This window comes from Typopeltis vanoorti, chromosome 25 (assembly GCF_054136105.1).
Source record: "Typopeltis vanoorti isolate ZY-2024b chromosome 25, IOZ_Tvanoo_1.0, whole genome shotgun sequence".
Taxonomy (NCBI): Eukaryota; Metazoa; Arthropoda; class Arachnida; order Uropygi; family Thelyphonidae; genus Typopeltis; species Typopeltis vanoorti.
The window spans coordinates 43,057,185-43,073,744 of record NC_143573.1 but is presented as its reverse complement, the minus strand read 5'-3'; the positions used below and the strand labels follow the sequence as shown (position 1 = coordinate 43,073,744).

The 16,560-nt window shown below is 34.4% G+C and overlaps 1 protein-coding gene across 2 annotated transcripts in view; it reads left to right on the top strand.

Annotated features, from left to right (window-relative positions):
- Nucleotides 1–16,560, top strand: part of LOC150092692 (nucleosome assembly protein 1-like 1) — a 245,547-nt gene that overhangs the window by 33,267 nt on the left and 195,720 nt on the right. For both annotated transcript variants that reach the window (XM_090414480.1, XM_090414479.1), the window contains exon 2: nucleotides 10,946–10,975. In XM_090414480.1, coding sequence (XP_090270606.1) covers nucleotides 10,962–10,975 — 14 coding nt within the window. In that variant the 5' untranslated portion in view covers nucleotides 10,946–10,961. The remainder of the gene's footprint in view (nucleotides 1–10,945; nucleotides 10,976–16,560) is intronic.

Here is a 16,560-nt window from a genome sequence, read left to right as displayed (position 1 = left end):
CCAACAAGCTTACTACTAAGTGGGGAAATTATTAATGTTATTTCAGATTACCATTTCCCATGGAAATATTTGTAGAATATACATATTGCAGAAACCAAAACGTCTGTGCGAAAGGGGGGATATTGAGTTGGTAAGAGATGGATCATTAATAAATCTAATTGCTCTCCTCTGTATTGAGTCAAGCATTTTGAGGGAGCTTTTAGGGGCACCCACCCCCCATATATGAGAGCAGTATTCAATAGCTGAGTGGATTTGTGATTTGTATAATGTTAACAGCTGTTCAGGGGTGAAATATCTTGAGTGAATGAGAAAACCTAGTTTTTTTTAAGCTGAGGATGCAATGGTTGTGATGTGTTTATGCCAGGAAGAGAAATCTGAAATTGTCTGAAAATTTGGGTATCATCAAAAAGAGTACTGGGAAAAAATTGTTCTTTCTTTTTTTTTTATGAGAAATAAGATAGAACTGGGTTTTACTAGCATTGAAATTGTTGAGGTTATCTGAACAATTGGTGAGGGTGGCTTGTAGATCAGAATTGAGGGCTGTGGTGGTTGATGTTCTGTAGGTTGAGATAAGTTGTGTAAAGTAAGGTTTATCAAATAAAGGGAGGAGTGCAATGTGTGTGTGTATATATATATGTGTGTGTTTACACACACACACACACACACACACACACACACACACACACACACAGGGGGTCCTCGACATGCGTCATTTCGACTTTACGGTGGTAATCCCATAAATAATTTATGAAATAAATTTCGATTTGAAGCAGCGCAACGTAAAATTCAAATGTCGTGGGCGAACTTGTTTGTGAGCGCGGTGGAAGAATACGCCGTTACGCACCATTTGTTTGGGAGAGGTGGCATCGCTTGGGTGCCGCGTGCTTTGTTTACATCTGCTCTCTCACTTTTGTGTTTGTGTTTTTTTGTGACTTTTTACCCTTCAATATGGCTCCCAAACATAAGGCGGACTCTTCCGATGGCAGTGTGTCGAAGAAAAGGAAAGCCCATTACATTAGAAGTGAAATTAGAGATTATTAAAAGGGCAAAAAAGGGAGAAATGCCAACGAACATTGGCCACGTGTTGAACTTAAGTCATACCACAGTCGGGACTATTATCAAGGATAAAGTTCGCATCCTTGAATACGTGTGAAAGGATTGGTGCCCATGAAATCAACTGTGATTATGAAAGAACGTAGTAGGCTCATGATTGAGATGGAAAGGCTTCTTGTTCTTTGGCTGGAAGACCAGCATCAACGCTGTATCCCAATTAGCCTCATGTTAATTCAAGAAAAGGCAAAAAATTGTTTGAGACATTGAAAAGTGAAAGGGGGAAAACGAGTGCAGGTGAAGAGTTTAATGCTAGTAAAGGTTGGTTTATGTGGTTTAAGGCTCAGGGCAATTTATATAACCTTAAGGTGCAAGGTGAAGCTGCTAGTAGTGATGATAAAGCAGCTAGTGAGTTTCCTGAGGGGTTGGCTGAGATAATAAGAGAGGGAGGGGCTACAGTGCTCAACAAGTGTTTAATGTAGATGAGACAGGCCTACTTTGGAAACATGCCTGATTGTACCTGTATTGCCAACTAGGAGAAGGCAGCATCAGGTCATAAAGCTGGTGAGAGACTGACTAATGCTGCTGGCGACTTAAAACTGAAGCCCTTGTTGGTCTATCAGGCTGAAAATCCAAGGGCACTAAATGGCATTTGAAAGGGTCAACTGCCTTCACCACCAAGGGCTTGGCAGAAGGTTTTGCCCTCATTGAGAATGAGCTGGCCAAGTTTGAGGTTGAAGATCCCAGCACTGCTAGGTACACAAAGGTCTTCCGAGGGGGTTATGGATTGCCTGCAGTGGGATATACGAGGAGAAGAGGATGGTATCATTCCAGACTAGCCTGGAACATTTTTTCGCAAAGGTAGAGAGGCCTGCAGCAGGTGCTGGTACCTCAACTGTCTCTTCAACCACAGGATAAAAGGAAAAGAATTGTTTTCATTTTTTTTTTTTTTAATCACCTGTACAGAATGTACAGTTTCATTTGTCATTTTGGGGATTGTTCTCATTTTTTTTTTTTTTTTTTATTACAGTTTTATTTTTGTCATTTTTCTGTACTATACAGTAATTATGTTCTCCCTTTTATTTTCCTATGGCCTAGTTCTGTTTCTTGATATGTACATATGACTTTAGGGCGTTTTAGGTTAAAGTAACTTAGGCTATGGTAATTCCGACTGCATCGAAAATCGCCTCATGTCAGTCCATAGGAACGGATCTCCGAAGTAACTTGAGGACTCGCTGTATATATAGCAGGAAGAAGGTTGGTGAGAGGACAGAACCTTGTGGAACCAGAGATAGGTGACATATGTAAGCAGATCTCCTGTTGATCAGTAGCGATGGAATTCACACTGGCAGTCGTTTATTAGGTGGGTGCCTTCAAGGTAGTGCAGGAGTTGGGAATAGATGATTTTTTTCATTACTTTAGACAGGAGTATGGTAAGCGAGATAGGGCAGTAGTTGGATGGCAGTGACTTGTCGCCCTTCTTGAGAATGGATTGAATATAAGCCAGTTTCCAGGTTGTGGGATAGATACCAGCGGAGTAAGAGTATATACAGGAGACATAGGATAGGAGTCAGTTCTGGTGCACAAACTTTCAGGATAATTGTGGTTTAGCCAATGAAGTTTTAACTGAGGCTCGGCTATTGCCGTTACCCAGCCATGACTAGAGCTTTTAGCTCAATAACACCCCATCCACACAGATTTTCTTCATTCAGATGACGGGATAAAGAGTCAAGGACTCAGTCCATCTCCCAGTTCTTTTAAGTATTGTTTGTGAGAAAAATGATTGAATCGACCGTGAGATGCAGTGATTAATACCCTTGGAGGGTAATGGATGACAATGCTGTAGTGAATGAAGTTCTAACTAAGGCTCGGCCATGATCAGAGCTTTAATAGCTCAATAACACCTTATCCCTACACTGTCCTCTACAGATAACGGGGAAGATGAAAAGCATTCTAGCTTCGCCCCTTTAAGCCAGTCCTTATAAGGACTATTGTTTGTGGTCTGTTCAAGCAACATTCTCACACTCGGGTTACAATGTCTTTCTTCTCCATAATTTGTTAGAGTATGACAACAATAAATGCATAAATGATATTTCATAAAATATAATATGCATAAATGATATCTAAAAAAATATAATAAACGTGATGTATGGGAAATAAGTGCCATATTCGCAGGTGAGGGATAAAAATAACTCTAAAAAGTTCTTTTGTATACGTTAAGCGAATATATCCTGCCATACTGATTTATAGCAAACCAAAAAAATAGTTTAATCCTTTATCCAAGTGTGTGCAAACAAAGTTTGTGCCTGAAAGTATCTTCAAGACTGGGGTGAAGTGGTACAACACCGGGCGACTCCTTGCAGAGGTGGAGCAAACTACCAACACTCCTATCTCAGTATCTCCCATAATGCAAAACACATCTCCTTGCGGATATGTATAATGTTATGCATTAAGGGAAGGGCCACTACCCAGACTAGTTTCGACCTTTATCGAGGTCTCTTCAGTGGGAGCCAGGCCCAAATTGGAGATATCAAGGCAGAAGCATTAGCAAGGTCATCTCCTCCTATAGGTGTGCCACCTTTTTATTAAATTACTCTGGATTTAGAGAAAGATGTTGAAAGTTTATTTTTCACTTGGTCAGACTATAATAAATCTAGTTTAATCCTTTATCCAAGTGGGTGCAAACAAAGTTTGCACCTGAAAGTATCTTCAGGACTGGGGTAAAGTGGTACAACACCAGGCGACTCCTTGCACATCAGGGCTAGGAGACTTGTTTGTGTTTAATTGGACAGTATTTTTTTATCTCTTTCTGGCAAAAGGATATAAGGAGCATTGTATGTTGTGTATCTGGAATGGTTGGGGGGGGGCAATTTACCATTGTCAGTTATGCATGCATTGGATCTCCTCCTCCCCATGCAACAACGCTTACACAGCCACTCCCATACAAGAGTAGTTATAATGCCAAATGTGCATGGGGAGGAGATGAGGACTAGATTGTGGTCAGAATTACCTAGGGGCTCACTACTTTTACTGTGTATTTGGAAGGGTCATTGGTAAGGAAGAGATCTAGGGTGTTTGGGGAGTAGTTTGGATTATCTGGTATTCTGGTTGGCATCTGAACAAGTTGTGTAAGGTTGTTAGTGATGACAAATGTTTCAGCATCTCTGGCTGCAAGATCTGTACAACTGAAGGAGGAAAGCCAGCTGGTGTTGTGGACATTAAAATCTACTAGGAGGATAATTTCACTGTTGGGAAAGTGGGACTTGAAGTGCAATTCTTATGAAATTTTGAATGTATACATTAATCTTATTTCAAGGAAAGCCACCTGGTGTTGTGGACATTAAAATCTACTAGGAGGATAATTTCGTTGTTGGGAAAGTGGGACTTGTGAAGTGCAGTTCTTATGGATTTTCACCTTGCATCTGTAGGATCTTTTTAATGAAATTTTGAATGTATACATTAATCTTATTTCAAGGAAGGATATATGCAAAATTTGAGTCAGAAGCTTTATAGCCATGCATGTCAGCAATTGTAATGTTGATGACTTTGCAAAGTCTGCTTTTACAAATCTCATCTTATATAACCTATGTATAATGCAGAATAATTTTTATAGTCATAATGATTGTGTCAGTTAAGCTTTGGTAAAATCTAGCCAAAAGTGAAAGTATTTTTGTAAATTAAGTTTTCTGAATGATCTTTGAACTAGTAAATGCTTTATAAAAAAAATGGCAAGTTCCAAAATAAATTTGAATATCTTGATTTCATTTAGAGATGTGACATGAAATTTCTTCAGCCTAATTTTTCAGCAGTAATTTTTCTTACATCAGTTATGAAATCACATTGCAATTTATGATCTTAAGTTAATGTGACATGTTCAATTTTATACACTCACGTGAAGGGTTTAAAATTTTTATTATACTATGTTATATTCAATGGTGTGGTCTAGCTGACTTACCCAAGTGATTATTGAATTTTTAAGAATTTTGCAATCCAGTTGTTAAACTGATTAGGGCTATAAACTGATAGCTATCATCATTTGGGCTTGTATATGTGACATGGAAAATTCAGCCCAGATGTGCTTATTTTGGCATCGCCCATCCCCATGTTAGCAATTTTAGAGTATTATTTTTCAACAAATATCTAGAAAAGCAAAAATACAGAATTTTTAGGGAACCCTGTAACCTCTAGAGTGCATCCCCCTGGGTGGTGGATAGGGGAGCCCACCAAATTTGGTGGGATGGTCCAAATATATTGAATGACTTATTGACCAACAGGGCCATAAGGGGCAATCATCTTGATTGTAAAGGAAGTGGTACTCCAATGGTCCCCTAGTTGGATCTATCATCATCTTCTTCCTCTACTTTGAGGAATATCCACTCACTTGAATCTTTCTTATGCCTTATCAGCCAACTCTTCTTATTTTATGACCCTTATGCTATTAGAGTACTCTGGGGCTAAGGGGTCTTTCCATTTCTGGCCTATAGCTATGTCTACTCTGTAATCTACTCTTTCTCCTTTAGTATACTCTATTCTTCCTATGGGTTTAAATTTGGAAGATGGCTAGTTCAAAAGCCTTAAGGTTGTAGCCCTACCACTAGACTATCCATCGCCAGGCTAATCACCTGACATAGAGAACATTAATCTTCTTTTTAAGCCAACAGAGAAAGGTAATAGAAATTAAACTGTGGGAAATGACCCTGGAATGAAAAAGGTAAAACGAAAATGGAAACGACAAAATATAATACATATAGCAAACTGGAATGTAAGAGGAATAGAATTAGACTAAATATTAAATGAAAGAAATTTTCAAATAGCAGTAATCACTTGAAACAAAAAAGAAATTAAAAGGAACCATGAGAACTGAAATTTTTAATGTAATATATAGTGGGGTGGACAGAGCCCAAAGAGCACAAGCAAGTGATATGATTTGGATTCGTAATTCCCTTTCAAAACAGTTAAAATGTTATATATTATGGAATGAATAAAAATAGATATAGGTTATTTAACAATAATTGGTTTATATGCCCTAAAAGAAGGAAGAGAAGATAATATTGAATTTTATAATCAGTTACAAAATACATAAATAAAAATGATTATGTAATATTAGCAGGAGACTTAAATGCAAGAATTGGAAACACAAAAATTAATAATAATATAGGAATATCTGGAGAACATACTCTAAACAGGAATGGTAAAAAATTGATAACTTTGTAGTTTTTAATAACCTTAAAATAATGAATTCTTTCTATAAACATAAATTATCAATATTTCATTTATCTTAAATGAAAAGACACCAAAGTGAAAAGACATCATATTTCATATCCTCTGTGAACATCTTTAGATTTTCACAGAGGATATGAAATATTATTATTTCGGGCAACTCCAAGGAGTCGACAGACTCATCGAGGGAGGCCCTAACATCATGTCAAGAACAACTATTCGACATTCACACAGTCTCTATCATACATCGCCTTGAACTCATTCATGGTCATAGCACCCACAACAGACTCTAGCAGCTTATTCCACTCATTCACCACTCTCCAAGTAAAAAACCTAGCTCTAACACCCTTGTTAACCACATTCTTGCCCAGCTTCCATGTATGGCCCCTAGTCCTCCCACCACCAGTCCTATTCTAAAAAATATCTTCTGAATTAATCTTATAGAAACCCTTCAGTAATTTGAATGTCTCAATCATATCACCCCTTTTCTGCCTATCAACCAATTTTTGCAACCCAGAAATCTTCAACCTGTTCTCATAGGGTTCATTCCACAGACCTGCTATCATCTTGGTCACTCATCATAAATGAGTTAAAAATATGTAGTAACCACTTATCATTAAAATAAAATTAAGGTTACTACCTAAATGGCTACAAATAACAAAAACAGAGAAAATTTAAAACATTTATAAAACTAGATTATTAAATGACACAAATATACAATGACTATGAACAGAGAATTAACCAATGATAAAATGAAATGAAGAAATAGAATGGCTTAATATAAAAATGATACTAAATACAGCAGCAAATGAAAGCTTAGGAATTGATATAAAAAAAAAAACCTGAAGATATGGGACAATACAATCAAAGAAATAATCAAAATGAAAAAAGAAGTATATCATAAATGGTTAAGCATTAAAAGATTAGAAGATAAAATAGAATATAAAAGAAGAGCATAGCTAAAAGAGAAGTTAGAAAAAGAGACATAGAGAATCATGGAACAAATTTGTTTCTAATTTATTACATGATTTATATAAAATAAGACCCAATGTATATAAGATTTTGAAACATTTAAGTACAGATACTAAATAAAATATAAAATGAAACACCGAATTGAAATTAGAATTTCTGTACAGAATTGTGGACAGATAAATATTTTAAAAAAGATAACTCGCAAACATTTAATGAAAAGGAAATAACTGAAGAAGAATTAGATATCAGCCTGAAAGAAACAAGAAATGGAAAAGATAAGTTAGGTTTAGAATTATATAAATATGCAGGAATAAGGTTCAAAGAAAGACTCCTATTATTTTTAAATAAAATTATTCAACAAGGAAACCCACCAATAGAATCCAATAGAATGGGAAAAAAAAAGTAATTGTGATCCCTATCTTTAAAAAAAGGTGGTAGAGATGACCTTAAAAATTATAAGAGATAAGTAATCTAAATTCCTGTTACAAAATATATGGCAGAATTTTTAATAGCAAACTAATAAAATATTCTGAATAATAGAGAAAAGAAGAGAATACAACTTAGAAATACATATTACATTTATTGACTTTGAAAAAGCATTTGACAGAGTTAAAGGAAGCATTTTATTTAACATATTAAAAGGAAGACAAATACCAAATAATATTCTAAAAGCTATCATAAGTATATACAAATACAAATAAGATTAAATTATTAACTATCATCTACGAAAGAAAGAGCACCAAGGAGTCTGACAGGAATGCCCCCTTTTAGCAACTCTTTAATATTTATCTAAATGAAATAAAATAAAATGGAATAAAAAATTTCCATCAAGGTATTAAACTTTCTCCTACTGTAAACTTAAACACCTTTTTATTTGCTGATGACCAAATATTCATTAAAATTCTGAAAATAACTTACAGAAATATATTTTAAATTTAAATGAGATAGCTAAAGATCATGGAATGATAATATCAACAGAAAAATCAAAAACGATGGCCTTTAAGGGACAAAATCCAGTAAGAACTAAAATAGTAATAGATAAGATTTTAGGACAAGTGAACCTAGGATGTATGATTACATATGAAAAAGATATAAACGTAAAAATTGCAAAACTACAGGTAACCCTTGTATAATGCACTACTTGTACCACGTGGTTTCGATATAACACGGTTTACAAATTGTAGTAATCCTTGTTCAATGTGGTACTTATACAATGTGGTTTCGATAAAAACTTCTGCAAATTGTAGTAACCCTTTATCTTTTCATATATTTTTCACTGCACGACTTAAAAATCAAATTTTATCTTCGTTAAATTTGTGTCTGCCCTTATCGCCCATGTAGTTATAAGTAGCAAATTTATATTAGGGAAAATAACATTTAGCACACATGTACGTCAATTGTTTACCTTATAAAGTGTTTACTGTTGAAAGTTGTCTTTGTTTTCTGCCAAGAAAGCGCATTAAAAATCATAAATGTGTTAATCTCAAGCTGAGCACTTTATTTTCTGGTGAGTTACATACAATATGTAATGCTTTTTATGTAAAAAATTTTATTTTTATAGTAATGGCCACTTAAAGGGCTTTTGGACATGGTTGAAAATGAAATTAGTGAATTAATTGATGGGGAAATAGATTTAAATTAGAAGGAACTGGTACAATTAGTAGAAGGATTGGACTTGGCAAGAAAGTTAAGAAGTTATTTTATGGATAATGATCCCTCAATGGAGTGCTCGGGAAAATTCACGAGACAATTGGATATTTGTTTAGCACTATATTTTGAACTTACTAAAAAAAATTGCAGCATAGTGGTAGGCAAGGTCTTATTACTGACTTCTTGATAACTAAACCAGCTAAAGTATGCAGTGATTATACGAATAATATCCAAGAGATTTCAAGTGATGACGACGTCCGGCCACTTATAAATAAAGAACATCTACAAAATGTTAGTTTTGAAGACAGTGATGACAATTAAATTATGAACTTTATTTTATTTTGACTAAAACATTTATGCATTATATGCAATAAAGTTTACATACAATTTGTATTTTTATAAGTTTATACTATGTATTTTGTTTCATAGTTTGTTTTTCTAAGTTACATGAATTACCTGAATTAAATAAAAATATTTTATGTTGAATATGTCATTGTTTATATAATTAAAAAAAAAGATTTTGGAACATAACTCTACTTTTTCTATGTGATCTGAGTCTTGCATAACGTGATTTATATAACGTGGCATTTCTGTGGAACCTAACATCTGTGTTATACGAGGGTTACTTGTATATTTAAACCTAACCTAGTTCAAAAACAGACCAGACTAAAAGTATACAGTACATTAGCTTAGCAGTCCTCTTGTATGAAAATGAAATCTGGACAATAAAACAAAAAGGCAAACAAAGATTAATAACAGCTGAAATGCAGTTTATGAGAAAAATTGCAAAGTATACTCTATTCAATTACAAAAGGAATGAAGAAATTATGAAAGAATTAAACCAGGAATCAGTAATAGAAGAAATTAAAAAATATAAACATAAATGGATGGAACATGTCCAAAGAATGAAAACAGAAAGATTACCAAAACAAGCCTTAAATTACAGACCATTAGGAAAAAGAAAACCAGGATGACATTTTAAGAGATTCAACGATGACCTCCAAGGCCGGAACAGGCCACTATAGGTAGGCCTAAATCCTTGACAAGCGATGATGATGATGACACAATTTTTAAAATTGTGACCATAAGAAATGGCCTAGGCAAAATGAAGTGTGTGTTTTCTGATAATAGAATTTATTTATACATTTGGGTGGTTGTAATTCTTGCAAAGGGCTAACTCTGCATCTTTTAAAAATTTTATTTAATTAATTTTATTTTTTTTATAGCAAGTTGTCAAAAATTTACCAGCACATCCCTGGTTGTATCCCACTTTTTGAAGAGAAACCTCAGTAGGTTGACATTAATATGACAGCATTTATAAAACTAAGAAAAATTCTGTTACTATGTGTGTTAATCGAATATTACTATTCTTCATGATGTCATTCGTTATGATGTAAAATAGAAAATGTCAATCATTTTTCTATTTTTTCTTAAATTTAAACTTTATACCACTTTCAGTAAAATTTTTATATCAAACCATGCAAAAAGAAGTATGAATAGTATTAATGGTGATTAATAAAGTGAAAACAGTTTACACCATTTGTCAATATATTTGGTATATATCCAAGTTGTGTATCAAAGAGAGCATTAATCTGTAACCCCTACAGCGCTATATGCCATGCTGTACTTTGTCAATTTACTAATTAAGTTCAGATTTTCAGGGTATGCTTTATTAGATCACCAAATGAGACAAAAGTTTGAATCTACCTCTATCAGAACATTTAAAGAATTTTTTTTTCTCCCCATTATCCAAAAAAAAAAAAAGTATTATAGAAGGGTTTAAAGACACATTGTACATATAGAGAAATGTTAATATTAAATAGGCCAGCATTGTTTTTTAAGAGATTCAACAACTCAGTCTTATTGAATGATTGATTTTGTTAGTATATAACAATTTTCTAAGAATGTCTGTCATAAAATGTTTAAACACTAAGAATATATAATAATGCCTCCCTTGATGAGTCCTTGACTCCCTGGAGGTCTCTGATGATGATGATAATATAATATAATAATAATGGTGCTGGTAACTTAGAAGTGTTTTTCTTTATTCTAGCATTATTGTCTATGAAATGGATCCTGAAAAGTAAGCTTTTAATTTTAAATCTTGCAATTTTTTTTAATGTTATTTTTAACTTGTTCCTTGTTAAGCAGTTTCTGACCATTTGTGATTTTTAAAATTATGAAACCAACTACTGTGTTCCAGTAAAACTTCATTAACAGTTGACCAAATTAGTATGACTTGAGTATGCAGTTTAGCATGCAGATTGTGAAATAGCTTGTTTCTTTGTATATATGCATATACTACAGATGAAGACCTCCTACACAGTTTTACTATATACAGTAGTTTTTTTCCATAATTTTAAAAATGAATGCTGATCACCACTAACCATGAAAGAAAGCACATGTGATATTGTTTTATAAACTGAGTCTTAAGCTTAACATTTTTTATTATGATTTTGTTTAGAACAAAACTCCAGGAGTAATTTAATTTTTAAGTTTTGGATTCTGAAATTTTATATTTTTTATTTTATATTTTATATTTGATTCTGAAATTTTAATCTTATCAACTTATCTAAGAAATAATAATAAAAAATAACATTTTAAATGTTTTCTGCCATAACCTCCTGCTTACTTATCAGATTTATGTACTCATATATATATATATATATATATATATATATATAGATGTTAAAGATACCAAGTAATTTTAAACTTGGTTTTACTCCATTTCCCAAGTAAGCAAACAGACAAAAAGTCAAGTTTGCGCCTGCAATTGATGCAAGTCTAACTGATCCTACAGGTAGTGCAAGACCAGGGCAACTCGTGGTAAAGGTGGGGCAAGCTCCGATCACTAATCTTAATATTTACCCTTAATGCCAAAACACATCTCCAAGAAGGGGATGTATGATGTTTTGTATTAAAGGCAAGGGGCCACTATCCAGACCGGTTTCGACCTTTATTGAGGCTTCATCAGTGGGAGCTAGGCTAGAATACCAAGATTTAGTAATACAGAGCTTGTAAGTATTTTACCAAAACAAGTTACCATAAGGTGTTTTAACCTTATTAAACAAAAATCTCTGGAGGAGATATAAATGTAGAAAGTATTTTTACCTTGGGTAAAATTATTATGTTAAAGATACCAAGTAATTTTAAACTTGGTTTTACTCCATTTCCCAAGTAAGCAAACAGACAAAAAGTCAAGTTTGCGCCTGCAATTGATGCAAGTCTAACTGATCCTACAGGTAGTGCAAGACCAGGGAAACTCGTGGTAAAGGTGGGGCAAGCTCCGATCACTAATCTTAATATTTACCCTTAATGCCAAAACACATCTCCAAGAAGGGGCCTCAATAAAGGTCGAAACCGGTCTGGGTAGTGGCCCCTTGCCTTTAATACAAAACATCATACATCCCCTTCTTGGAGATGTGTTTTGGCATTAAGGGTAAATATTAAGATTAGTGATCGGAGCTTGCCCTACCTTTACCACGAGTTGCCCTGGTCTTGCACTACCTGTAGGATCAGTTAGACTTGCATCAATTGCAGGCGCAAACTTGACTTTTTGTCTGTTTGCTTACTTGGGAAATGGAGTAAAACCAAGTTTAAAATTACTTGGTATCTTTAACATAATTTTACCCAAGGTAAAAATACTTTCTACATATATATATATATATATATATATATATATATATATATATATATATATAAAAGCCTAAATTTGAAACGTTTTTTGTCTCCCCAGCCCGGAACTAGGGGGGGGACTGCACCTGGTGCCCACCGACTGCTTCCCCCCGCGTGGTGTGTGTATATAACGTTCACCAACAGACAGATGTTATGCAAATTTGTGGATAAACATTTTCAACTCCCAAAGCCTGGCTGATTGTTGCCAAAACATTGGAACAATTTCTGGTAATTTCAGAGGCATGGACATAAGTTATAAGTGAATTCTAAACAAAATCTGTTTGGGAGTGGGTGAGAGATTGCCTCTATTTTATGGTCACCAAAAGCAACTGCACATGGTCATTTAGGTCTGAATTATATTTGGAATACATGAATCCTTATTATTATTGTGTGGGCATCTACATGGAGTCCAAAGACTCATCATGGGAGACCCAACTATCCACACAATATATCATACCTCTCCTTGAATCCATTAGCAGATAAAGCACTCACAACCCACTCCACTCATTCACAATTCTCCAAGCAACAAATCTCATCCTTACACCCCTACTTACCACACCTTTATTCAACTTCCAGGGATGACCCTTTGTTCTGGCCCCTCCAGCCAAGTGCCTAAACATTTCCCCTCCATCAATCTTATAAAACCCTTTAAGCAACTTAAATGTTTCTATCATATCCCCTTTTTTTCTCCTATCAACCAGCTTCTGCAATCCACACACACCCTCAATCTTTCTTCATTAGGAACATTTTGCAGACCATTCACCATCTTGGTCACTCGCCTCTGAATTTTCTCCACCACTTCCTCATCCCTAAGAAACACAGGAGACCAGAATTGAGCACATTAATCCAGAAGTGGACATATAAAGGCCTTATAAAGATGAATAACAACATGTCTCTACATATTAATGTGTTCTTCACTAGCCAAGTAATCTTATGGGCTCCCTTATCAATATGCCCTCTAAACTTTAACTCTGTCTTCCACCATCCCTAAATCTCTAGCTCCATCTATTTCCTAGAGTACAGTGTCACAACATCCTTTGGTCCAAGACTCTCCTCCTACACAGATATCGCTACAAATTTGAACGTTTATTTAAAGAAAGTGTGGAGGCCTAACTTGAATCGTAATGACTGTATATCTATATCAAAAATTTAGGAAAGTTTAATCAGGATAACACATTAATTTTTTTTTTCTTGTAAATTTCTGAATTAATATCTTTAATTATGATTTTAAAAATGTTTACTCTTCTAATACTTAGCGATATGACATCACGCTGCTTGTTCTATGTGTGAATGATCAGCTGTTTGTATTCCACCTTGTTTTTTTAAATTATTCCTGTGTAGCCACTGAAGATGGTCTGTAATATTCAGACCAAAATATTTGGCAAATTATTGCATTCCCTTTATCTGCTTTGATTATAACGATATTTTTGATTTTAGTTCATTGAGGGATGTGTATTCCATGTAAGGAAGATTCCTTTGAGGTAATTTGCTTTGCAGTAGTAATGCTGTGCTCTGTATGCAGATGAGATCTGATGTATCACCAGGGAAATTTCTTATTCCTTTTTTCTATTTGAGCGATTATGTCAATTTTTGGTAGGAAATGTGGCGTTAAGGCAAAGTTGAAACCTTTCATGAGTAGAATTTTTTCGGTTCCTGATAGGACTCTTGAAGAAAGGTTAATAACTACTTTGTAATAATCTAGGCGTTTTCTTTGTTTTTCATGAAGTAAGTTAAAATTTTTGATTAAAGTATGCTTCTTCCAATCAGCAATTGCTGCAGCTTTATTATATGTGATGGTGTCTATGTTGTTCCACAGGTCGGATGGAAGAGATGAGGCTAACTCATTATGTAGAGAAAATGTATCTTGGCTGATTTGTGCTAATTCTGATCTAGTGGCTGAAATCCTTTCTCTCAGAATCGCTAGTTCCATTCTTCGGTAAATTCTGTTAGCCTTATTTGTATGGAATGCATGCTTGATTTGGATGAACTTAGGTATGATTTCGTTATCTCTGCATCGGATTAAGAATATAAGATGGTTGATGAAATTCAGGTACATAATTTCTCTAGTTGCGTAACTTACCAAAAGCACTCACCGTGAGCATTTAGTTGTAAGTGGAGGTTTCTGTGGTTTAGAAGTTCATAAGGCATATTCCAGTAATTGGACCACATTTTTTTATTAAGCTAAAAGCACAATAAAGAAATAAAACCCGATAAGTTTTGTGACTCGTTTGACTTGCATCTTCAGGGGTAAAAGGTAACTGAAAGTTAAAACAACAAAAAAGAGAAATTAATAGTTCATACTATACAGTTGTAGCCATCTGACTGTTCATAAAAATTAAAAAATCAGAATGCAGATTCAAAGCAGTGCTAAGTTTAAACAATGCTGGATAATGCCACGTTCTGTTGTTCACGATCATAATGTCTGAGGTATATTTTTTATCAAAACTGACCAAACTTGGTGTAGATTTAAGCCTTGGTTTTTATTGCATTGTGTTGGAATTCTAAGCGTGTTTGCAGCTTCTTTAAATTTCCTTATGTAACAGTTTTTTTTCCATATAAGACATGTTTGTTTTTCTGCCAGAGTACATTGTGGCCGGTGGAAGTGGTATGGAAAGCTAGACCTGATTTGTATTCTCTTCTGTTTTGTACATCCTTTTGGTGTTCATTCATGCATATATCCCCAGATCTTCCTGTCTGTCCTACGTAGCAGATGCTGCAAGAACAATACATTTTATAAACACCTGGTTTTTTTAAAGGATGATGTGGAGGTTTCGGGGGATATAGAAATCTTGAAATTTGTTCCAGCAGCAGGAAGGCTACTTTGATGTTATGTTTGTTTAGTAATTTAGCCATCCTGTCTGTAACATTCTTGATATATGGAAGTGTGATGGCGTTTTTGAAATCTTGTTTCTGTGAGATGCTTGTAGGAGGTATGTGGAGGATTTTTTTGATAGTCTTGGGTTCATAATAATTTGTTTTGAGGATCTGTGTTAAATTTTCCAATTCTTCATTTCTTCGTTTTTCTGTGCTGGAAATATTATAAGCTCTGTCCCTCAGGGTTTTTATTAGACCTATTTTTTGCGAAGGGTGGTGGTGTGAGGCCGCATTACGAAATCTTCCTGTGTTGGTGGGTTTTCTATATATTGAGAAAGAAAGTTTATTATCTTTTTTCATTGACTTCTAATAGGATGTTAAGAAAAGGAAGTTTTCTAAGTTCTTCTTGTTCTAAAGTAAATTTTATATTCTTATGTAAATTATTCAGGTAATCTTTGAAAGCAATGAGTTCATCTGTTGTTACTAGCCAAATGACGAAAATATCGTCTACATAGCGTAGCCAAATTTTTGGTGTTTTATGATAATTGATTAAAGCATTATTTTCAAAATTTTCAATAAATATGTTAGCTAAAGCCGGAGAGAGGGAAGAGCCCATAGCCAATCCTTCTTTTTGTTCCCAAAATTTGTGTTGATACATGAAAAAGTATTATTTATACAATGTTTATAATAAAGATCTATGATGTCCAGAGGAAAGAGGTCTTCAAGGAGATTCACAGTTTCGTTTCTTGGAACATTTGTAAATAGGCTGATAACGTCCAAACTTGCTAAGATATGTGAAGGTCCAATGTAAATATCTTTTATCTTCTCAATAAAATATGCACTGTTCTTGATGAAAGGAGATATTTTTCCTGTGTGAAGTAAAATCATGTTAGTGAGATATTTTGCTAAATTAGAGGTGGGAGAGTCTCTTCCATCCATTATCGGTCTTAAGGGAATACCTACTTTATGTATTTTGGTACACCATAAATTCTTGGAACTAATTAAAAAGATGCCTAATTGGACTGAAGAACTTAAAAGAACTCTACACTCAAAACACCCATTAGTTTATTTGCCACATAACGAAAATCCCAGAACTCTTTGGGATTTTCTTTGGCTTGCTTGACTAGATTGTTCTCATAATCTGATTTTGCCTTCCTTGTCATGCTGGTCACCTTTCTT